Source organism: Gymnogyps californianus, chromosome 3 (genome assembly GCF_018139145.2).
Source record: "Gymnogyps californianus isolate 813 chromosome 3, ASM1813914v2, whole genome shotgun sequence".
NCBI classification, from domain to species: Eukaryota; Metazoa; Chordata; class Aves; order Accipitriformes; family Cathartidae; genus Gymnogyps; species Gymnogyps californianus.
In genome coordinates, this window is record NC_059473.1 from 19,905,894 (window position 1) to 19,930,654 (window position 24,761).

The following is a 24,761-nucleotide window of genomic DNA, read 5'->3' on the forward strand; positions in this document are numbered from 1 at the left end:
CGCGTCACCTGACCGCGCGCCGCCGCCGTCGTCACAAGCGCACGCGCGGCGGCCGTTGAGCGGCGCTGAGGAGCAATGGCGGTGCTGGTGCGGGACCCGTTGGCTTCGCGGGCGCGGCCGTGGCCTCTGCCCGCCCCCGGCGGCGGCGGCTCTTTCTCAGTGCGCGGCCTCCTCCGCGACCGCGCTCGGGCGCTGGTGAGTGAAAGGTGGGGAGGGGGAAACCGGTGGCGGTTGTGGGGGTGCGGCGTCCCCTCAGGCTTCGGGAAGGGGAGGTGGGCGAGGGCGCTGGGCTCCCAGTGCCGCCGCCGGCGGCGGCTAGCGGGCCGCATGTCTGCCCTCGCCCTTTCCCCGCTCACCGTGAGGCCTGCCTCTCCGGCGTCGCCGCCGGTGGCGGGGCGACTGAAGGGCTGGCTGTCGCACGTCGCGACTGTGGGCGCGCTTCTTCTCGTTGCTGTCGCTTAGCTGAGCAGGAGGGTTTGCTGTAAGAGAGTGCTATAGTCTCTCATATGTATTCTATAGATACATATGAAAGGTATCAACCTTAAATTATGTACAGTTCAATAAATGTGGGGTTTATTTGTTTGTCAGAGTGTTTGAACATGTAGTGTAAATTTTCCTATAGCACGGCTTTTCCCCATTCGTGTTTACAAGCTGATTTAGGCTGTATTTAATTCTTCAGTGAACAGGAATTAAAACGAACACCATAGAGAATGTTTATGCTTTTAAGATCGTCTGATTTTTGCTTCCCCTCTGTTCCTGTAGGAAGGAAGGAAACATTACTCCTTAATGATTTTCTTTGTCAGAATGTTTCATTTTCAGTGGATCATATGACTCAATTTTGCTGTTTTTTAGAATATTCCTGAGGAAAGCTTGTACGTGAAATGTAACGGACGACTGGTTAATGATGAAGATGTCTTGCAGAATGGAGCCGTTTATAGTCTGGAACCAAGACTTTGTGGTGGAAAAGGAGGTTTGTTGCTTAACTGCTTGTTATTGGTTAGATTCTTAGGTTAAAAAACTTTTGTTATACCGTAGTCTATACTGATAGCAGCAATCCTAATATATTAGCAGATCTCTTGTAATGTGGATGAGTATGATATAATGTCTCTGAGCTGAAACCAAAGTCTATGTGCAAAGCTGAGAATGGACCAGGGAAGCTGCAGTTCAGCTAACAGCTTTGCTGACATAGCTCTTCTTCACACCCCTGGTCAGCTTAGCTCTATTAGTAGAAATCTGTAACATGCATCAAAGTGACTTCAGAGTTGAAATTGTGTTTAAAAGCACCTGGCTTCTTAGGCTCCTAAGTTTCATTCGTGGTCACTTAAGACAAATATTCCAGGTACTAATAGTCTGTCATTTGAGTATGTTATATGACCTAATTGATTTTGTCTTCTCTTATTTGAAAAAACATATAAATACCAAGATCTCAGTAGCCTAAGATCTAAAGAATTCAATCTAAGCTAGACTCCTTATATTGACAAAATATTTTAACTGTGTTGCTGAAGGTGTATTTTAATCGTATAGAACGATGCAGCCACTGACAATGTCGGCATTCCCTAAAATGGAGCATGATGGGTGAATCAAGTTTAGCAGAGTATTTAAGTGTAATTGGAGTCAATATGTTTGCTTTTTGAATCCAGTTCTCAGAATTTTCCAGCTGTTGCGCTAAAATGCTGAATAATTGTGCAGCTTTGCATCAGACTGCAGCTCGGCTTACTTTGCCTTCTTCAGTTTCAGATAGAACTGGAAATAAATATTGTTGCTATAGCTTATGAGGTATTGTGGTTTCTTTAAGTGCCCTAAAAGTGGTGCATATGGTAGAAGTTCATAGTATAGGATGCTTCTTCCTCACCTATTGTCCATCAGCTTCAGTTATCCTGGGATGACACAGGATATGCATTCTGTGATTCACTCTCTGTTACTGATGTGCCATTGGGGTCAGTTTAAAATTGTTCTTTAACAATTTTGTCTGATTTGTAAAGTGTTCCTTTTGTTTTGACTTTATAACTTAAAAGCCTGATAAAAACAGGCAAACACACACAGGTCAGAACTATTGACACTTGCTGTATGATCTCAAGGAAATACAGGTTATGCAGGCTTAGAACTGAGCATTTTATTATCAGACCTAATTCAGCACCTATGACCTTAGTGAATGCGTTGCTGTTGATTTTTGGGAACATACCTGGCTAGGTGTAGCAGCTAGGTCTGCATTCTTCAGAGTGTAAAATTCAATAGCATGTTTCATGGGCTACAAAAATTCTCCTCGTTAATGGCAGCAATTGGTTTTATTAGCTGAACACAGTACTTTTTCTGCCTCATGATACAATAGGTTGTCTGGATTGGTTACAGTTTGTAACACTCCTTAAAGGTACTTTTGGGGCACTGAAAAGTATAGATTTGTTCAGCTTCTATTTAAAAAACAGTGCTTGGCACTTTGAAATTGCTTGAAGGATTATATTAATATTAATCCACATTGTGTTTCTTTGAGGTAGTTAAACAGCTGGAGGCAACATAAGGTGGGACTGAGTGAGAGAAGTTAGTGGTCTTGCCTATGAGTAATTAGTGGCTGAGGAGCGTATAGAAATCTATTTTGGGGGGCTCTCCAGCATAACACTGTACATCATGATCATCTTGATGAAGTGGCTAAGGCTATCTCCTAAAAAAGTTATGTTATTTTTTGTTAGATTTTTAAAAGGAGATTTAAGTTTGGTGGGGGCTAAAGGGCCTTAAGGAGGAGGTATATCCTGGCTATATTAGAAAGGACCCAAAATGTTATCTTGAGACGAAAAAGGTTTCAAACCATTTTGCTGGGGGAGTCCAGAAATAGGCTTTCACGTTAGAAGTGCTGCACAGGTTCTAGTAAATCTGGAGTCCATCTGGTGTGGTATCAAGAGCACAAAACCAAGATGAGTGGTAAACACCGGATACCTTTTTTTCACTTAGTGTTTCAGCATTTCACTCAATGACAATTTTCCAACATGTTGCAACTTTTAACTTAGCCTTTATGTCAGTTGCATTGAGGGAGAGGAAAGTGTTGAATTCACTGTATTCTTTTTCCATAATTAAGTATTTTGTTGTGTACTAGCTCATCACCATTTGTTTCTGATTAGCTAATTCTTGATTACTTTTTTCTCAGGGTTTGGATCTATGCTGCGAGCACTTGGTGCTCAGATTGAAAAGACAACAAATAGAGAGGCTTGCCGAGATCTCAGTGGAAGGAGACTTCGAGATGTCAATCATGAAAAAGCGTAAGGCATTTTCTTTGAAGCTAGAATTATAAAATAAACTGACCGTGTAGTTCACTGTTAACAAAAGAGGTCAAATGACAGATGGTTATAGCAATGAAATTTTATTTTGAATACTAAAAAGAGCAAAAGTGAAATCTTAAGCACAGATGGACTGGAAGCCAACAGGATTCTTCTGACTATATTACTGCAAAATAGATGTGATTGTACTGTAGCCTGCTTTTGAGAGACTGTTCTGCACCACTTAGATTTCTCATCTGGAATTCTCACAGTTCTCTCTGAAGCTGCAAGACCATTATATTGGGGATATGTGACCTTAGAGCTGTTTCTGGCTTCCAAAATAAACTTTACTCTCTTCTCTGTAGCAGAATCTCTATATATTCCTTCAGTAATTCCCCTGAGTGTTGTTAGTTGTCTTTTCCCATTGTCTCCCATCCTAGCAGGTGGTGGAAGCATTCAGTAATTGCAAAGCAACAAACTGATATTACATTAAATGCTGGAAACACTCTCATTTTCATGGTTCTGTCATCTGCAGGATGGCTGAATGGGTGAAGCAGCAAGCAGAACGGGAAGCAGAAAAAGAGCAAAGGCGCTTGGAAAGGCTGCAGCGGAAACTTGCGGAGCCAAAGCACTTTTTCACAAATCCGGACTACCAGCAGCAGTGTCATGAAATGGCTGAGCGACTAGAAGATTCAGTCCTTAAAGGTATTGCAGTTTAACCTCACTTTCTCTCCTCAAAAAATAAAGCAAACTAAAAGTCCCTATAGCCTTAGTCCAGTATGAAAATTAAAAAAAAAAAAAAATTGCTGACAGTAACTCTTTCAATTGAATGAAATTTAAATACCAGTAAAATTTGTTGGACTTCATTGTTCCTCTTTGGCTTCTGCTTCTCTTAAATTGCATTGAACAGCATAACACAGATACAAGTGATGCTTCATCTTGCTGTGCCGCAGTGTCATCTCATAATAAAAGCAAAATTCTGTGAAGGTAGTGTTGCTAGTTCAGCTGTGAGAATTATGTAATAAGTTTCAGTGAAATGACAATATATAAACAGGTGTTACTAAAAATGGAATCCAACTACAAAATACCTTGTTTCACTTACTGTTCTTTGTAGTTATTTTATTTATCCATGCATTGTTCCCCTGCTGGCAGCTTGATAGTGAAACTTCGGGCTGAATGGGATGTAGAACCTGAGAGTTCAGTTCAGGAATCCAATTTTAAGATTGATTCTGTGCCTTAGTAAAGCAGCGTAAGAAAGCTTTTGCTGCTACTGAGTTTATCTTGAAGCTTTGAGTCTAAATAAATGTGCACCAATAGTGATTATTTTCAGCTGGTGTTTTAAATTGCATCTGAAGTTAAAAGATAAGTAGAATTTACAACATATGTGAATTGTGTACCGATGAAGTAGACTTTTAACTTTGTTTTGAAGGATTGCAGGCCACTTCAAGCAAAACAGTGTCACCAGAAAGCGGTGATAGTCGGAAGCGTCCAGGTGAATCTGGAAAGAATGGAACAAAATCTCAAAAAAGAAAATGTTTTTGGTAAGTATTATAACTCTCTTTATGCTTAATACTTGAGTATTAGGCCTCGAACAGGATGACAGGTTAGGTACATACAAGTAAGCAACATCTTATCGGAGATGTAGACTTAAATAGTAAAACTAAATTGAAATTATTAAATTGGAGAACTGAAAGTAAATGTTGCTGCATTCATATAATTCTGTCCCAGCTGAGCGACGAACTTTATTTGCAAAAATAGGCACCATTTCTGCCCCGCCCCCCCCATATGGTTATATTCTATGTACCTCTCATTGTGTTTTTTCATTAATGAATTAAATTTACAGTGAACTAAAAAAAATATTCTTTTGGGTTTTTTTTACTGGCCTTTTTCACCTAATGTGACATGAAAGAGAAGTCTTAATGATTCCAGTGGTGTTTGGAATAGCAATAGGTAGCACACATTTCTGTATTGGGAATGCTGTAAAAAGATACCTGTTTTGGGGGGATGTTGGGTCCTGTTTGGTATTAGCAGCTCTTCCGTTGTCCTAAATAGCTGCTAGAGTAATGCACTGCAGCTCTCTGAAATGAGTTTTGGAAAGAAAGTGTGACAATAAAAATAATTAAAAAAAAAAAAAAAGTTAAAATAGATTAATATTCATTTGTAATGTACTGCTTATGCCAGGCTGGGATTGGAAGGATTGGATGATCCTGACAGTTCAGATTGTGAGGATGACAGTGAAGATGATTCCCCTCATGCATCTGACGGAAGTTGTCCATCAGGCAGCAGATATAATGAAAATGCTGGAAACTCAAATGAATGTTCAAGCAGCTCTGTGGATTCGGTAGAGGATAGTCCAACTACCAGTGCAACTGAGAAACCAGTGGAGCAGCCAGAAGGTACTGGAAGAGATCTGCAAGGAGAGACACACACAGGTGGGCAAACTGAAATTCCAGCTGAAGAAAACAGTAAAATGGCAAACCCCTTGAAGGAAGAGGCCCAAGAAAAGAATGAAGTAACCCAAGCTGTGAAAGAGGAGGAGCAAGAAAATGTTTCTTCTAAGGCACAGGAAACGAACCAGTTACAGAGCACAGTAAGTATGAAGCAGTACAAAATGTGATGTGTCTTTTTCTTCAGCTGCTTTTACTCAATCACTTTTCCCTTTGTGGATCACAGAAAAGGGGAGGGGATTTGTATCCGGTGACTTCAATGCATTAGACATACATGCTTGAATTAGAACCATAGTCTCCCTAAGAAGCTAATAGAATCTCCAAAGTTTGATTCAGAGCACAAAAAATCCCAAGGTTAAAAGGAAAAACGGCTTAACTGAAGATGCATCGTACGACTTACAAAAATGGAATGTAGCAAGTTAATGGAAACTGCAGCCAAAGAAGGCTCTTGGTTGACAGTGTCTCTATTGAGAAAGTTGAATTCTAATATGGTAGCATTGTCTTGAGAGATGCTAAGTAGAATGGGTCAAGGAAGAACTTTATAAGATTAAGATTTTAATAGTCGAGTTTCTACTAAGATGCAGTTGTCCTTGGCTGTCTAGTACTGTCTTTCCTGAGATCCATGTTTCTCTTGGCGGTTTTTTTGTTGGTTTTTCCTCCTTCTACATAAATAGATACACTCTGGATCCAAAATTCTTCATTGAGAGGAAAAAAGGAAAATAAAACCCTTCTGTAGGATGAAAGACTCTTATCAATACTTTTTGACAGTTTATAGAGAACCCTAGTAGTCTGCTGCAAACTTCAATACTTCATTGACCATCGAAAGTCTGAAAGCAGCGGCTCCTTCACTAGAGAGGCAGGATCAGTATAAATGATGGGCCTCATCTGAACTGCAAAGGATGGTGGAAGAGTGGTTTTAAAATTGATCGTGTGGTATATCCGTGGTGGAAGCAGGTCTGTACTGTTGCCATACCATTATTTCTGCTGGCAGTCTGGGTTGGTGTCACAGCCCTCAGCCAGATCAGGAGCAGTGCTAACCATGAGGTTCGTTCTCTGGTGATTGACAGGAGGATGGCTGGGATTCCTTTGCTGAAGAGCCTTTGGATCAGTCTTCCACACTGAGAGAGAATGTAGCTTTTCCCACTGAATTGATGAAAGCCTAACTAATACTTGGCAGTAAAAGGGGCCAATAATTGTGCTTCATTGCTCCTTGCATAATATTACTATTAAAAATTTTTAGGGGTAATGAATCTAGGCTTATTCTAGCAATAAAACATAATGTGGCCTTTTTTTCAGGCTAGGGAGTTGCTTGGATTTTCTGCCTTTTTTCAGCTTGAGCAGAAAGTCTACCATCAGCTGCCACTGCCAATGACTGAATTCTGATAAGTGAAAGTTTAATACAGTTAAATGGAAAAAAGACCAAGGATGTAATCTGATAAATTAGAACCTTGTCATCTACTATTAGAGCTGGCAAATTTTAAACAGGATGTTTACCATTCTTCACTGTTTACCTTTTGCTTAGTATTTGTGAGACTGTCTATTCCTAGAACAGGAAACTCCACCAATGTTGTGGCAGATTGTTATTGCAGGTGGAAATATTTTTATAATAGTCCTTGATGGATTTTTTTTTTTTAAAAGTAGGATGAGAATAATGAGGCAGCCAGTCTTTTTTTGTATGCCTAGCAGGACAAAGGTTCTAATTCTGCTAGCGTTAATTGTTTTGGCTGAGTTCATAACACAGTGGTCTCATTCCCACTGCTGGTATTACTTGCTCTGAAGTCTGATAACTCCATCATGATACGTACCATAAGACTAATATGTCCTTTTAAGTATTGAATGAAACGGGCTTAAATTTTTGTGTGCTTTTTAGTGTGTTAATGTTTAGTGTTAGTGTTTAGTGTGTGAGTAAATTCCAGCATTTGAATTATCCAGTCTTTGTCCATGTTCTTTTGTGGACAAGGCCCTAGAGTTGGACGAGACAATCTATAGAGGTCCCTTTCACCCTCGATTATTCTGCAAATACACTAATTTCCTTTTAAGATGAAATTTTAATCCATTTTCTTGTGGCAGGATGAGATGTGAACTTCAGAGCTTGCTTTTTGCTTAATCTTACTAAAAAGAGGGTGTTTTTATGTCTGTTTCTATAATTACAGTGTAACTGCATTAGAAATAACTATTCATCCTCCTTCCTGCTACCGCTGGGGTTGTGTTGGTTACATTCTACATTGGGCTAAAAAGGGGCTGTTAGCTTTGCCATGCCTCTGGAAGGCAAGGTTAAGCTACTGGACTGCTAGGTGAGATGGTGGGCTGTTGTTTTTAATTCAGTTTTCTTGGGAGTACTTAACTTCCCTGAGGATAAAAACAGTGTCGACTATTTTGTTGCCAGAGGAATAGGATTAAATCCTGCCTCTTACTTTTTTACTTTACTTTTTCAGCATTCCTCTGTTGCAAGTAGAATGTGTTAATTCTAGTGGAGTAATTTTAAAAGTTCAGCAGTGTTTATATCATTTAAAATGACCAGTGCTTCTGTCTTGGAGGCTGTGTACATTGCAAGCCTAAGCACACGTGCAGCTTGTCTGGACGTGTTAGAGCAAGCCTTTAACTAGGTAGCAGAGGCACTGCGAGGAGTAGAATTGTAGCAGCACAGTTGGACACCAGGTACAAAGCTCACCTGGGCGTTCACCCCGCTCTTGGGTGTGTTATCTCTGCTAAGATTTGCATGTTTTACAATTAGGCTGCTAGCTAGCTTCAATTTGCTTGTACATGATGCAGTAATACTTTGCCTGGGTAGCATAAGTACCGCTAATAATGAGAATATCCAACATAATGCATATTGAGATATTGCTCAGCTTTATTAAGTAATTAGGAGTTTGAGATAATCCTAATTGAAGGTCTTCTGTAAAATGAAGCATTCTGTCTAGACTTGTTCCTCCCCCCCTCATCAGGAAGAAAATAATAATAGTCTGATGGGATGTTTTTCTCTTTGTAGGAGGTGGAACCAATAGACCTACTGGCATTCAACTCTGCTGCTGAACTGGAAGCCCTGGGTTTAGATAAACTGAAGATGGAGTTGATGTCTCTAGGACTGAAATGTGGAGGCACTTTAAAGGAAAGAGCAGCAAGGCTTTTTTCAGTGAGAGGTCTGTCTAGAGACCAGATCGATCCTGCCTTATTTGCAAAGCCCTCTAAAGGGAAAAAAAAGTGATTTAAAAAAAAAATTATTTTGTATCCATGTGCTTTTAATTTTTTCTTACTCTGTTGTCATTCTGTACTGCCACATGTAATTCTTTGGCATCCCTGGATAGTTTTGTTTCTATTCTTAATGAAGTTCGATTAACGTAACACAGAGTAAGTCGCTAGATAGCGAGTTAGTTATGCATTCAATATGTTCAGTATTAAAGGAGTGAAACTACTATTGTTTGATAAGCTTTACAAATGGTTATAAGAAGTCTTAATGCAGCAGATAGAATAAACTCTCTGTATATGGAAAGAAATAACCTGAATGTTTTCTGGAAAATGGTTGTATGACAGTGCCGTCACCTATTTTAAGAAAAATAGCAATCCTTTCTTAGCTTTATATTGAATCTCCTTTAATGCGTATTCCAGTTAGCACAGTTACAACTGTCAAATGAGAAACATTGAACTTATGATCCAGGCTTAAAAGCTGAAGTTTCTTTAAATAAAAACAACATTTGTATATGGATGAGGTCAGTATAAATAAATTTGCTATTCTGTGCGTTTCTGTGGGATGTCAGATATCAGTATGATATAAATTATTAATGCGTGTAAGTATTTCTTTTACAAGAAGTTAAATAAGGGTGTTTACTTATTTTGCTCTGGAAAAGTATCTGAGTGAGAGAAGAGAATCACATCCTTAAGAAATTAAAAAGAATAAAGTACGGTTGCTGGCTGCTGAAGGTTAGTAAGATACAGAGTCATCATCTGAAGAAATTTAGGATGTGGTTTTTTAATTCTTTTCCTACAGTAAAAACAATGGAATAGTCTCCCAAGGACTTAAATATCTGCAGTGGTGGTGCTTGATCCTAGAGCAGCATCTGACATCTCAGTCCTGGGAGTTATCCTGCGAGGTGGTAAGGGCCACTTGGTGGAAGGGCAGCATGCTTGCATGACTGTGCAGGGTGCAGCTGCCACTTCTCTGGTTGGAGAGGCTTTTAAAAAGTGTTTAGTTCAGTGCCTCAGATTTCAGATTTTACCACCATATGCTGGAGAATATTATGTTTATGATCTGCTTACCAGATTTTCTTGTGGAGACACTTGAAAAATTAAAAATTATCTGTCTCCTGACATCATTCCATCCATTTATCTGTTTTAAAGTTTGGCTCATAAAGTTTGGAATTGCAGTACTGATAGGAAATGGCCTTCAAATACTAGGAAATCAGTTCACTCGTGTAGTATTTAATGTTTCTGACATGAGCAGTTTGTATCTGATACTTCGGTCAGTTTTGCAATCTTTCGACCTCTCTCCTCAGAAGCTGTTTTGTTTGTGCTTGGAAGTTTTGGGTTGAGAGAGGGTGTTAAAGCTCAAAGATCTGTTCTTGACAGACTCTACAGGCAAGCTGTTAAATCAGTCGTGTTGGGGCTGGTTAACCTGACAGTTTATCCTTCCCTCACCAACGCGACCTTCCCAGCCACGCTTTGTTATAAAATGACGTTGGAAGGCTCCCTGCCCCGCAGGCGTGTGTGTCCCCGTGTCCCCCTCCCCGGTGCGGGTGGGGGGGCCGCAGGAGCCCCGCACCGGCAGGTGTCGCTGCGGGCCTGGGCTGCGGGGCCCCGGGCCGCCCCCTCAGCAGCCGGGTGGGAGGCATGGCATCCGAAAGTAATGAACTTAGCATTTTGCAGCTTATCATTAGCAAAATCTGGTTTGTATGATGAGCAGTGACTTAAATGCGGCAAATGATGTAGTAAGTAAGAAGTTTGGGTAAGAAGACGTTTGGTGGCAGTAAAGCACTTGACGTGTCTGACATTTTAATCTATACGGGGGTCTTGGAAAATTTGAAGAAAAAAAAAGGGGGGAGAGGAGAGAGACATTGAGGCTCTGCAAATCGCATCTCGTGGGGGTTGTGACAGGACAAGTGGACCCTGCGTAGAAAGGAAATGGGTTTTTTTACTGAATATATTTAATTAGGAAACTGGAATGGAGGGTATCTGGGAGGTCACCTCAACATAATGAAGTTTTGCTGGCGTAAATGTGTTGGCTGGGAATGTTACGTACTGGCACCAGTCCCGCTTGGGTGGCAAGCCTTCGGTGTGCTTACAGCCAGCTCTCATAAACACATGCACATCACTTGGGTCAGGAGAGCCTTCCGCTGTATGAACACACTCAAGCTCCTCTGTAGTATGGCAAGGATAGTGTGGGCCGAGAAAGAATAGGCCAGTTTAATGATGTGTTTTGACAACAACTTTTGCCTAAGTTATTTCCCCTCACTGTAATTGCGCTCTTGCTTCAGTTGCAGTAACGGCAGCCATTTCCAAGTCTACCCCATGTGTCACCTATTTGCCTTTTTTTGTTGTTGTGGGTTCCTTGTTAAACCAGATCAGTTCCCTGATGGGGCATATGGTGTGGCTCTAACAGATTTGTGCCAGCACAACTGAAGTCACATTACATAGGGTAGGGAATGAACACTGGTTGGTGAAGGGGAATTGGAATATTTTAATCCAGCAGTAGTGCCAAACAATTTATTGATAAACTGTGTCTTCAGTAGGGCCAGAATTAAAAGAAATACCCTACATCTGTGTTAGAGGACAACAGCTTACGTGTACCTTGAACCAGCTCCACACTCGGCACATTTATTTCGGAATTGTTTAGCTCCTGCTGAGCTAAACAGGAACGAGCGCTTGCTCTGGGATATGTCCACATAAAGGGTTAGCCTAGAGCAATATTGTGTCCGGAGAGTTGTACGGGCGCTCACTGGCAAGGCTAGACTTTCACGTGTCCGTAGGGTGTCCTTCAGAAAATAGCTGGATAACCAACGGGACTCGGACTGATCCTTCACCAGAACAGAAGCAAGTAGGTGAAGTGCTTGAAGCCTTCTTCAGAATTTGGGCAAGAAAAGAACAAAAAAGTATATAAACTGAAACCTCCCAATGTAGTATGGGCCATTTCCATAGGACAGAATGGCCTCAGAATAAAGGTGATCTCTCTAGTCCAGGGCCGGAGGATAATGCAGAGTTTGCAGTGCCTGCCTGTATCTTTCTTTTTCCAAGCATTAATGCAGCTTTGGATTTCAAAAGTGTTTCTGGTTGTAAATGCACCAAAACTGTGAACATCTTTCCAGAGAAAAGGTTCATGCTCCCACACAAACGCTTCCCCAACAAGCAAGTGGTGTGACTTACAGAATTCTTCTGAAGTGTCATTTTAAATGCATTTATTTCAAACATCTAGAAGATCTAGAGCACTGCCTCATGTTTCTCTCGCACTTCAGAGTTACTGACTGAAAAAATTAATTAGCGAAAACACTGGCACAAACCTGAGGGAGGGCTTTTCCTCACCTCATACAGATCCATCTATACCCTGGAAAGAAATGTAAGTACATATAATACACAAAAATAGCAGGGAACAGGCAAAATATTCAGATTTGATAAGAAATTGCTTCTGGCTTGCAAGTTCAGAATTAGAGCATACTGTTTCCTTCTGTGCTGCTTTCTAACAAGCCTTTGGTCTACTGACTGCTCAGTGCATCAGTGCCAAAAAGCAACGCTCTGGACCATCCAACGTTGCCACACAGGAGCATTCATAGCTAAACCTGAATAATTTTTTTTTCTGGCTTCTTTCTGTGACACAAAGGACCAGAAACTTGCTGCTGGTAACTGAAAATTGGTATTTTCATCCCAACCCAGCAGAAAAAACTTTAGAGAAATCAAATATCACAAAAATCCACCTGGCTTGGCTTAAGAGTGTTTTTTATTTCCACGAACGATTTCCATCTTGGAATCTCCCCACAGTCTAAGAAGTACTGAAGAGTTCATATTCACGAGCGCACTGTAAGATGAGGGCTCATTACCTGTTTTCTAAACTGAGCTACAGGGAAATAACTTGTGGAAGTTTAGAAAGGTCACCGCCAGCAGACAGGGCAGCAGCTGCCAGCCTTCAACCAAAAGGCTCCTTTCCCATTTTCCTCGCCTACGCGGTCCTCTGCAACATGGACAAATAAACGTTACTAAAAAGCCGCTTCAGTGTTTTGACCTAAACAGCGCTTTCCTCGAGCGTGCAGGAATTTCTTCCTTTGGTTTTCTGCCTCTGACAGCTTCTGCGCTTGCTACTGTAGGTGGCACTGAACTAACAGTGAAGGACGTGTCCAGTTTCAGCAGCGCTGATCAAACCCTCAGCCCTTTGAACACATTACCTGACCGGAGGCCCTGGCTCTGTCCCGTGGTGCACAGGCATACGGTGCTGCTGCAGAGCGGGGATATTAGGTCACATTTACGTCGTTCTGCCTATTCCAGAAACAGCCAAAATTAAGCATTTTGATCCACCTGAAATTCGTTCTTATCTGAGATTTTGTTCCCTGGAGAATGTTGACATTTTAAAGGTTGGTTTGTAGCGAATGCCTCTTCTGAGGAAGGTGCTATTTTTAAATCTTAAAGGTTCCTCCAAAACATTTAACGGGAGATGTCACAGACTGCACCTGAGTTAGTTAACACAGCCACCCCACAGCCGGCTTCCCTTTCTGTTATAGCTGAGCAATTAGGGTGGCTTTGCAGATTAACATACCTAATGGCACCTGAAGGTGGGGAGGTGACAACTCCTCTGACCTCCTCCGGCTGCCGAGGAGGGGCTGGGCAGGCACCGCTGCCTTCCAGCACTGCCAGAGGCTGGGCAGGGCCTCACGCCGCCCAGGATGGTTAGTCTGGATTTAGACCCAGCATCTGCGCCTGCTTGGGAAGCGTGCTGGTGGCCTGAATGCATGGGCTGCGTGCCCTGCTTCTCCCCGCTGTGTTTGCCGTGCGTCTCTAAGCAGGCACAAGGAATGGGGAACTGCATAAAACGTGGAGTGCGAAAGGGAACAAGAAGCTCTTGAAAGACCTACTTGGGATGTATGGTAAGAAGAGCAGTGTTTATAAGGAGCCAGCCGGCTTGTGAAATATCTGCTGGAAGTATGACACAGCTTAATAAAAACATCCCTGGATGTCTGGTCGTTACAGATGGTACCTTATGGCCTGTGTGATATTGTATCCAGCATAAGGTAACTAGCTGAGACCGCCTAAGGGTGACAGAGAGTCGTTGACCACTGGGCTGGAAGCTGACAGTCACCTTAGAAGTAGCAGTTGCAACCTTGCAAAAGTTGAAAATGATTGCATTCATTTTTAGCAAACAGAAAACACTCTTCAAGGGAATACAGCTACTCGGACTTTCAAAGGGGAACATTTATGATCACTGAGAAAGTTAGGAGGAGGAAAAATGTAAACGGAAAAATGCAAATAAACATTAGGAATACCTTTAAAAAAAATTACTACATAGCTTTGGGGGAAAAAATAATAAAAATCCCTGATTCAGCAATTGTCAAAAGGATACTGAGAGCTGTGGACTGATGACATGACTTTCCAGTGCCCGGTATCTCCAGATAACTATTTCCTGCCATGGTTAAAAACTGTTTCTTGGCCGTTCTGTACCTGCCGGTTTAGCTGTAGGAAATCCCAGCACCCACGCAGCACTGGAGTGCCCTTGTAACCCCTGGAGCATAGGCCAGAAGGCAGCAGTTGTGATTAGCTTTTTATTCTGTTTTATTCTGAAATGCGCTGACATGGTGCACGCTGCTTTCCTGCACCTGCTCCATGAAGGGACAGAGGAGTTCAGGTCACGGCTGCAAATGCAGCACTTTGCACAGGAGCTAATTTCACATTGAATTAACGGCAAAAACCAGGAGATGTTGAGACCATTAAGAGGCTCCTCTAAAAATATCAAAGTCCTGCGGGATCTCCACCTCCCCCCTTCTGTTTGCCCCGGGTTCCCCTTTCCCAGACTCCAGCTGTTCCCAGCCAAAGCCGAGGAGCTCCCCTGATTATCACCTTTGCCGGGATGTGGATTGGGCATCTGACTTTCCACTTACACCGGCAATTAGAAGGCTGCCCTGAAAGGCAAAGTGTCAGACGCTCTTGGTAGGAGTTTGTGAAATGCAAAGGGGAAAAAAAAAAAAGAGGGAGAGGAAATAAGGTCTCACCAGCAGGGTAAAGCTGCAACTTCTCATAGATTTTGAAAGAAAATGGGAGAGCAGCCTTGCTTCAAATGAAACGGTGGAAGGATCGGACAGGGCAATGTAACTCAGCTAGCAGTGGCATTTAATATGGCTTAAAACTTTTGTTCTCTCTCCTAAAATGTAATAATAACGGAGAGAGAAAGTGCTGGTGCCCTGCCCAAGCCTCTCTCATAAGAAAAGCTTTCGTGACACCAATAGATTTCCCCATGTCCAGCTCCATTAAATATTGCAGGACCTCACAGATCATCTTGTGAGCAGTGCCATGAAGGTCAGAGCTCACGCTCGCGATAAGCTTTAACTCAGACACACTGCCACTGTGAACGCTTACACAAGAGCTTAACTGTAAGCGTGGGACTAACAGGGCTGTTGAAGCCCTTAATGTGAACAGCACACACCTCCTTCTCCTTGAGAACCATGTGAGTGCTCTGCGCTTTCAGTAGTGCAGGAGAATGCCCGATGTTTTAATGCTGGTTTTGCCTTAAAACACCTTTACATTTTTTGAAATCGTTTCTGCTTATATGTGGTTCATTACGCCGCTGCACGGCTCTTCCTTTTTGTATTTTTACAGCAGAGCATAAATGTTAATGCTGAACCACGCTGCAGCCAGGTACGTAAGATGTTCTGCCTTTCCTCAGAGACTGTGGTGCCGCTCAGATGGAAAGGATAACATGACAGCTTGACAGCCTTTGTATGCGTTACAAGTTGTACTGATATAAAAGCAGCAAGGTAGCACACAGAAGGTATCACAGCAAATGCAGCCTGGATTGAAGATGACAAGCTGGGAGATAATTTCCTGCAGCACGGGCTGATGTCGGAAAAAGCCCCAGTTGTGGCAGTATTTCATCCACAGCCTTCTGCCCAGGAGTTTGCGCTGTAGAAATCTCTGGGGCCTTCCACTCATCAGCCCGACCTCTGAGCCTGCTGCATTTTCACTGCAAAGCCAGCTGGAGTTTGAGGAGCAAAGTCCTGTCCCCCCAAAAGCGGGGAGTTTCATTCCAAGTGTGGGTTAAAAACTAGCCACAGCATCCATCATACTGAGACAATAGCACAACTGGTTAACTTTTAATTAAGAAGCTTAATTTTTCAGCCACTTTAACAGATGATGGTGATGCTGTGCACAGAGTCAGGGTAGGGAGGGTGTGGGCAATACCGGGAGTCCCCAGGAGGTCCCACAGGCAGCTGCTGGGAAGGGACAGGGGTACAGACTGCGGGCACAAAGAGATGGGGATGCGAGATGCCAGACATGGGTGTTAGTGATGCCCAGCCTGGCACATAGCCACCCAGGGTATCTATGCTTATAGCTTTCTGTAAATCACCTCTTCCCCAGGCCTCCGCTCTGTGCTTGCCACCGGCCTCACGGCCCTGGACAGGACCACGCACTGGGCTCAAGGGCTGTGAACACAGAGGGGCGGTGGGACTGAGGAGGGAGATGCTGTGACATCTGTGTGGCTCCCCTAGCAATAGAAATCCATGCTGGCGGCAGGGCTGGCAGGGCTTGATTGCTCACAGATTTGTGCCCTGTGCCTGCACTGCAATACCCACAGTTCTCCCCACAGTAACACTGGGTCTCCTCGCCCACCACCTCCCCCTCCCCATCTCCCCCAGCTGTCACACACATCCACACAGACCCACCGCTCGCTTTTATGTACCTTGTGTCCACAGGACACCAGAGCAAAGGGAGCCAGACGCAAAGCGAGAGGAGCTGGACACGGTGCAGGATCCTGGCGGAGGGGAGCAGAAGAGGGCTCAGCCCTTGTCCACCCGGCTCGTCCCAGCCCCGCATCCCTGCTGTGATGCTCTGCTCCCCGCTTCCCGCAGCAGCCTGGTCCCAGTTGCACTGGATGGGATTTCTGCCAGGCCTGGGGGATGAAGTCTGGAGTCCAAGTGCTGGAGGCTGGAGGGAAGCCAGGGTTAATGCTCTTCATTCTCAGGCAGGGATCAGTTTGAACACTTTCTTCCCCAGGAGTTTGTGTGGATAAATTGCTGGCTTTGTTCCTCTTGGTGACAGCTGAGCTCATGGCCTTCAGGCTATGCCCAGCCCCCAGCAGGGTGGAGAGGAACTGGGGCTGAATGCCAAGGCCATTAAGATAGATGCTACATAGTCATGAGAAGGAAATGGCCAGAGATCGATCAGGCTGATCCATTTCTGATTCCAGTAACCCATGGTGCTGTAGCCCAGAGCTAGTGACTGGTGAATCTGTGCTTCTACCTTTTTTTCTCCCCTTAAAGCTCTTCTTTTGCCACAGGCGTTTACACAAGCGAAAGGTGCCAGCCTACCCATGGGCCAAGGTGACGGCAGGGATACCTGGGTGACCTCAGACCTGGGGTCCTGCAGGGCAGCAAGGACAGTTGACATAGCCTTCCTGATGAATGACCCAAAGCCACTACAGAGTCCAACCGGTCCCTCTTTTCACCTGGTCCTTGGCCCATGGCCACCCTGTCTAGCCAGACAAACTCATTTCTGAGTCCTCCCACCAGCAGCAGGTTCAGCCAGGGCCTCGGGGACCATGTCCCACAGAGATGGACAGCAGCGGCCACTTCATCCCCAGAGCCACCGGTATCTCAGTAGGTTATGAACCGAGGAGAGGAGTCTGACACGAAGTGTGGAAATCATTATCACTGGTGACACCCTGGCCAACAGTTCAGTACAGTTCAAATAGGGATTAAACCACATTATCATTGCATTTCTCCAGGGGATGTGTTGGTCAGGTGTCCATAGGGGAGGGTCAGGGTTAAAATGCTTCACCTGGGAAGGGAGGGGGTGGGAGGCAGCTCATCTCTTTCTGCACTACAGCTCCAGTTGATTGCCTGCAGGTTCTGGCACTGCACTGCTGCAGCTCACACAGAGAGCATCACCTCATGCCTGTCAGATAAGTTTCTAGGTTTCCTCTTTAAGAAAGTGTTAGCTTAAACTCCGCAGCAGCTCAGGGAGAAGCGCTGGCGGTGTGGGCTCTGCTCTGCCTGCTGATTCAGCCCAGTCCCAGTCCCTGGCTGAGTAGATAAGCTTTATCAGAAGCAGGCAGGATCACATAGGTAACTGAGAAGAGCTGTTACCGGGTGTATGTTTATAGGAGCTGGGCACTGGGGTACATTCAGAAATACGACAGATTTTTTCCCTCCACTTTTAGACCTAAGAATAAATATAAGCAAACACATGGCTACTTTAATAATTGTATTTTATTGTTTCCTTGAGTTTGAAAGCACACAAAATTTGGAAAATATCCCTAAATTGAAATAACTGTAATACACAACCAGAAAAATAAGGGTCTGATTCTACAAACTGTTACTCACGCAAGCAAACCTAAGTCCTAATATTTCCACTGGCTTCAGGACTCTAAATTCTGCCTAAAACTGTGCTAAGCCCATGGTGCAGGGGCCAAAAATATAATCCTTTGAGTTCCAGATAATATTTTATGTACGTGTATATATGTATATATGCATACGATACATATGCATATATATGTGTTCCTTTGAGCTCTAGACAATATTTTATGTACATATATGAATGTATGTAGACAATATGTATATATCCAATATACAATAGACAATACATACATATATACTATATATATGTACATATGTATGTGTGTGTATGTGTATACAATACATACATGTAAGTGCTTCTGCTCTCCAATTCACCATAAACATGACTTGGACAGACAAGGACCAAAACCAGGAGTCTAAGAATGAAAAGCTGAACCCACGCATTAATTCTTCGCCTGGTGATGATCACTCCTCCTTTGCCTCTAGCTGTTTGCAATGCTCCGGGGTGGGGACTGAAATAAAATGGACGTAGCTCCACCAAATTCAGTGAAATCTGGCTAGCATCAAGGGGGCCCCGAGAAGCGTTAGGTTCCGTAGGTACACCTCACATAGGTATACGTGAAGACGGATGCTCCTCTGAGCCCATCTATACGGACAGTGCCTTTAAGTGCACCCTCTCTGCAGGGTAGCGGGGCACGTGGGAGAGCCGCAGCCCCAGCTGCTGCTGACCCTTGCAAGCGGGTATCTGGGGGTCCCCCCAGGACCTTTATCGCTGGCCCTGGGGCTGGGGGCCGGGGTGGCTCTGGGCAGGGCTGCGGGGAATGGGGGGACTGGTCTCACACCAGTGCCATGCCGCCCGTGACACAGCTGCACTTCTCAACGATCATGTTGGGAAACTCGGCCGCTTCGATCTCGGTGCGGTTGCCCCTCTTGACGAGGTACATCATGGGGAGCGCAGAGCTCTCTGCCACGGCGCAGGTGCGCTCCCCGTAGCCGAAGTGCCGCAGCGAGCTGGGGGGCTGCAGGCAGCCCCCCGAGCACCGGTAAGCCTGGTACCCTGCCGGCTCAATGATCCAGTACTGCGTCCAGGCGAGCTCGCGGAAGTTGATGTAGTGTTTCTGCCGGCAGCAGGTGGACTTCCCTGTCACTGCCTCCTCCTTGCAGTCCCCGGGGCCCCTGCGTGCCAAGGGAGAAACAAGAACTGATGCCGTAATGGGAAACCAGGAAGGTGGGAGAAATAATCCCCCCTGTTAATAGCACAGGCAGGCCCTGAGACATGAAACTTGGGCCATGCTTGGGTTTCGTTTGAATATTCAGACAACAAATATGGGAAGAGGAGAGGTGTGATTCAGCAGCAACTTTCTAACTCCTCCACTCACAGCAGTTTACTTGCGAGAGCAAGAGCTGCACGCCCTGGGTTGGCACACACAGTACAATAATTCAGAGGCAAAGTTACACCAGAGACAGTACAGATTCAGTTTTCATACGTACCCGTAGTCTCCCAAGTCAAGGGTGTAAAGCACCAGTTCAGGTTTGCCTAGGGCTTTATCCTCGGGGTCCTGAGAGGTGAAACGCACGGCTTTGGCAATTTCCGAGGCACGGCTGCCTACCCTTTCTCCTTCAATCCAGACTTCCAGGAACATTGGCTCCCGCCTCTTGTTTCGCAGCCAGTAATGCACGGCTTGCGTCACATCAAAGTTCTTCCAGCCTGACTCGCGTATAGGAACCAGCCTGCGCGACAAGGGCTTGGCATTAGAGAAAAGCCCATCGGATAAAGCCCGGGCTCGTAGCGCTGTTATTGCAGCAGAATAATTTGCTTCCCGTAGATTGACACGTGCCTTGATTACATGAAAATTTTAGCTGAGTGCTCTGGGAGAGCACCCATGGCAATTAACTCACACCTCAAAAAGAAGCACGCAGATCTAACAGACACTGAAGGGCTAAATCAAACACTTTGTGCATGCTCATGTCAAGGTATTCGTTCATGCTCATACAGAAATATGGCGGTGCAGGATTACATGCAGCCTCAGTATTAGTGACAACAGCCTGGTAAACACCACTACTCCCACCTGCTCCTGTCCTAGCTCCATTAGGGCCATAAATTTCTACCCATCCAGAAAACTGGTTTGATGTCTAATTCTGCCTTCAAGGGTTGTAAAACTTCCACAGGGCTCAAGGCTACAGAATCAGATGCTTTTTGCATAATTTACATATTTAAACCAGCTAATGAAATGGCCAATGGAAGGAATACCAGCAGCCAGTAACACATGTGAGTTAGTGAGAGAGAAGTGAACCAGGTAGAGGGTTTTAGAGGGGAAGACCTAGCAGTACATGGCATCGTTTGACACAGAAATGGATTATTTCAATGAATCATCATATATTGCAGTCTTAACCTAGTATCTGCTCTTACGAACTCATTCTGGGTTTAGAGGCTATAGAGCCTGATTCTACAGATGTAACCCCATCAGACTGACTGGAGGCACAAACACACAACACCCAAACCCGGCCCAGAGGACCCATAGCCCGTAACTAGAGTCCTGCCTTCAGGAGAGGTCCCTTTCTTACCTGGAGTCTATCAGGGAGGTCCTGTTGGTACCATCGTGCTGCCGTTGCACCCAGTACACGCTGACTCTGGCGTTGGAGACGGGCCTGTGAGACTGCTTGGCAGGGAGGTTTGCTCTGTCCAGAGGCTTTTTGAAGAGTTTCAGTTCAGCCATTGTCACTTCACTGTTTTTAGGTATTCTGCCCTCCATGTCAAAGATCAGGTTCTGGCGCGTGGTGGTGTCAGAGTAGAGGACTTCTCCTGCCATGCCTGTGCAGGTTGGGACCAAAAAAGACAGCCTGTCATTGCCATCCTGGTGAGCAAAGCCCCCACACTTCTTCCACAATTATCATCACAACACACTCCCTCCATGCTCCCACATCGAGCCCTTGTGGCAGAGACAGCCACTAAACACACCTTTTCTAATGCATACTTGAATCAATGTGTTGCAAATGCCCTAATTCTTCTCCTACATCTGAGCCTCTGCAACCTGGAGGAAAGAAATCTCCTATATAATTTGACCCCAAATTGAGCAAACCCCGAAAGGTGCGCATCTCTGTGCCAGTGCTGGGCATGAAAGCAGGAAACTGCACCGCTTGCAATGAAAAAGTGCTTTTATTTGCTGCCCAGGTGCTATATATGTATTTCGAAAGTGAAACAAGCTCTAAGTGTCCTTGTACAGACACCATTGTGTCTGTACAGCTGATTTCCTCCTTGATATTTTTCCAAGACAACAAAAAAAAAAGATGGGGGAGAGTGAAACATCCTCATAGAGATGTGATTCCTATTAGAGGACTTTCTGGAATTTTGACCCAAAACCTGCAAGGTCTGCAATTTCTACTGACTTTTTTTTTTTTTTTTTTAACATCGTTTTTCCACCTGCCCAAAATGTTGCCTGCGTACCAAGGCTTTTCTCTTCTATCAAGCTCCAGCAGCAGCCTGCCCTTTGCAAGGACTGTGGGACCTCCTCTCCAGGTGCAAGGAGTTACTAGTGCATGTTAATCTTTAAGATGCTGTTACATGCACCTTTTCTACCCAGCTCAGGTTTGGAGCCAGACCCAAACCTCATTCCCCCAGTGGGTTTGCCTCTGCCCGTCCTGCGGCCGGCCGGGCGAGCGTGGGCAGCTTCCCCTGGCAGTGGCACAGTGCTTAGTGAGTTCCCGACAGCGACGGCAGAAAGGTTACCTGCATTGCCAGGGATCCCCCTGAGGATGCCGGCCAGGCTCGGCAAAGCTCGGCGCTTCACCCTGTGGCGCTTCAGCATGGAGATGTATTTGTTCTTGACGTGGTCTGGGATAACCAGATCTACCAGGTCTCTCTTATGAAGTTTAGGGACCTCAGAGAGCCCCAGCCGCTTCAGCAACACCTCCTTGAACCCTTCCTGGGTAAACGCTCGGATCGTGACGACCAGGCAGAGCACGCACAGCATCCATGCGAACCTCGCGTCCATCCTCCTCCGTTGGCGAAGCAGCCGCCTGCCCAGCAGAGATGAAGGGAGGATCTCCCCGGGGCTGCTCTCCGCAGAGATGTGGTGGCAGGCTGCCTGAGCGGGACAGGGGTCCCCTGCGCCGGGGTTTTATAGCCAGCCTCGTCCCACTGGCACAACAAATTCCACAAGTGGGGACGAAGCAGAGGACTTAAAAGGATCACTCCCCCGTCGGTAGACACATGCCAGTTTAACACCTTCATCTACTGCAAAGTTAATACAAGAAGGTTTAGGGGAGCTTCCAGTTTCCTTCATGGGGAAGCAGTTTCCATCCTTTTTTAATTCCCTGTAAACTTTTGCCCAGAAAAGCCCGGAGTGATCAGTGTCTCATGTTCAGCCTAAGTCAGGGAGGAAACACATCTGCAGAGTACATTGCTTTATGTACCGCACCATATGATTCTTAAAGGAAGTGTCAATCTTTACCACAGGGGACTTGCTACCTAAAATAGCCAATATCAATCAGGAGACTAATGCTTTAGCTGGAAGTCCATCTTCATGGCAAGCATTAAAAAATCATTTAAAACCTTTTTTTGGGTGGTAGGTACCACTTTGATCTCTGAATATTTGTATCAAGTGTATGAATCAGGGCAGAGAATCACAGCAGTTGAATGGTTTATGGCCTTTTACGCTGTTCTGAATCACAGAAGGTGGAAGATGTACAGGCCTGACATTTTAGAAAAATGTCCCATCACTCTTTATGGATTCCTGTGGGTTTCATAACACTTATGCTTAAAAGAAGAAGGCTTTATATAAAGGTAGATCACCTTTCAGTGAACATGAGAAACCACTCTGCTTTTCCACAACATGGATGAAGAATATTGGTATTTTGAATGCTATTAACAACCACAATAGAGAGCTGTCTCTGGAGAGCGAAGCCGACCTGGAGGCTGGGGGGGGTTGGATGTTTGCCTTGAAGTCAACCTTTAAACTTGAAGCTCACATCCTTTGCTTCCCTGGCCTTTGCTGGCATAAGATGCGGAAGTCTATTTTTGAAACCAATCCCAGGAGAAGTGAATTGAAAAAAATAAAATGTGATCGTTAAAAGTGTGAAGGAGCATGGCACTTGGGGCAGATTCTCATCCTCTCCAGCAGTAACATGCCTGAGTATACATACAAATGTTTTCAGCATCAAAAGTTCTTTGGATTTTATATGTCTCTGTAAATGATTTAAAATTGGTCCAGTTTCATCCAATGTCCAGGCTGAATGGTGTACCCTGAGAAAAGTCTGGCTGGAGGACCTGATGTAATGAACTTGTACAAAAGCACCCCGTTGTGGTTCACCCCTCATTAAAACAAGTGTCAGCCTGTTTTGTACACAGAGGAAGGCAACAAAGCCCTCTGAAAGAGCCTAACTAAACACTTCTGTTACTGCTCATTTTGTCTTTATAACCTTTTAAGAAACTTGTCTCCTTAAACATGACAAAGCCTCCATTAGATGTTAAAGGGCCACCTTATTTAGTTGAATTGAGTTTTAAGGCTAAAATGGAAACATAGACTACAAACTAACATTTTGTGCATGGCCCAAGGCAGTACATTCTTTAATCTTTCCCTTTGTGTAGCATCTTTCTCTGAACAAATCAATATTTTCTGTTATATTCATTCCCAAGACACAAATAGCAGGGAAAAATATCCACTTCATTTGACCACCTCAACTTCAACTCATGTCAAAAACTCCTGCTCTTGCGAATAAGAGGAGGGAAGGGTTTTTCTGCTGAAATCCTTGTGACTCTCTCAGCCCCTTAGGAAGGCTCCGTACGCCTGGCTGTTCCCTCCGGACTGCCTCCACAGCTAAATGGCACATTACTGATTCTCATGGGATGGGACAAATGCAGTCACACGATGAACCGCTTCGGAGGCTTGGGTCGCAAACTGCATCTAAGCAATGATGTGACTGACAAAGTTTCCTTCAGATACGCTCTATAACTGTCGGCTAACTCAGCTCCAGCAGTGAATTTGTTATGTTTATATAGTGACAGTCACCTGGATAAAACTGCAGTTCATGGATTTGTAATGGTCTCTCTCTCGTGTCAGAACACCTGATCCTGTAAACCTTTATCCATCGAATTAGTCTTCACTCCGGAGAGTGGTCCTACTGTGTAGTGAGGGCTCTTCAAAAAACCATGATAACATGAAATGAAAATGCCTGATTGCTCCAGCAGCACCCGGCTTTCCTGGATCCGGATGTGATTTCTCCTGTGGCTGATGTCTAATCTACCAGGACTCTTCACTGTCCAATGTGTATTGGAAGGTGATTTATGGGCTTCACATGTAAAATAAAATTATTGACCAAACGCAGTTGAAGCTCAGCTAAGAAGAAAACAGAGGATGTGGATTGTAGGCTTTTCACAGGAGAGTGATTATCTGGTCCAATTGGAGGACTTGCCGTTCCCCCTTTGTCATGCAAACAAGAAAAAGTCAGGAATTTTATAATAGCTCTTTTTGTGTAATGTGTATTAGAACCTGCATGGCACATTCAAAATGTCAAACAGAGGATTTAAAGAGGCTGCAAGGGATGAAGTATGAGCAACTTGCAGTTTTAATAAAAGCTAGTACTTAGTGAAG

The 24,761-nt window shown here is 44.5% G+C and overlaps 3 protein-coding genes across 3 annotated transcripts in view; 1 reads left to right on the top strand and 2 right to left on the bottom strand.

Annotated features, from left to right (window-relative positions):
• EPHX1 (epoxide hydrolase 1) overlaps positions 1–24,761 on the bottom strand; it is a 330,376-nt gene that overhangs the window by 224,208 nt on the left and 81,407 nt on the right. The gene's annotated exons all lie outside the window — the stretch shown is intronic.
• SDE2 (SDE2 telomere maintenance homolog) lies at positions 76–9,484 on the top strand. The gene is made up of 7 exons (XM_050895065.1): positions 76–195; positions 853–970; positions 3,137–3,248; positions 3,781–3,950; positions 4,675–4,786; positions 5,427–5,835; positions 8,682–9,484. Exons 1-7 carry the CDS (start codon positions 76–78, stop codon positions 8,895–8,897), a joined length of 1,257 nt encoding a protein of 418 aa, XP_050751022.1. The 3' UTR covers positions 8,898–9,484.
• LOC127015253 (left-right determination factor 1-like) lies at positions 19,008–22,163 on the bottom strand. The gene is made up of 4 exons (XM_050895066.1): positions 21,899–22,163; positions 20,737–20,983; positions 19,663–19,902; positions 19,008–19,347 (listed from the first exon to the last, which is right to left on the bottom strand). The coding sequence occupies exons 1-4, from the start codon at positions 22,161–22,163 to the stop codon at positions 19,008–19,010; spliced, it is 1,092 nt and encodes a 363-aa protein (XP_050751023.1).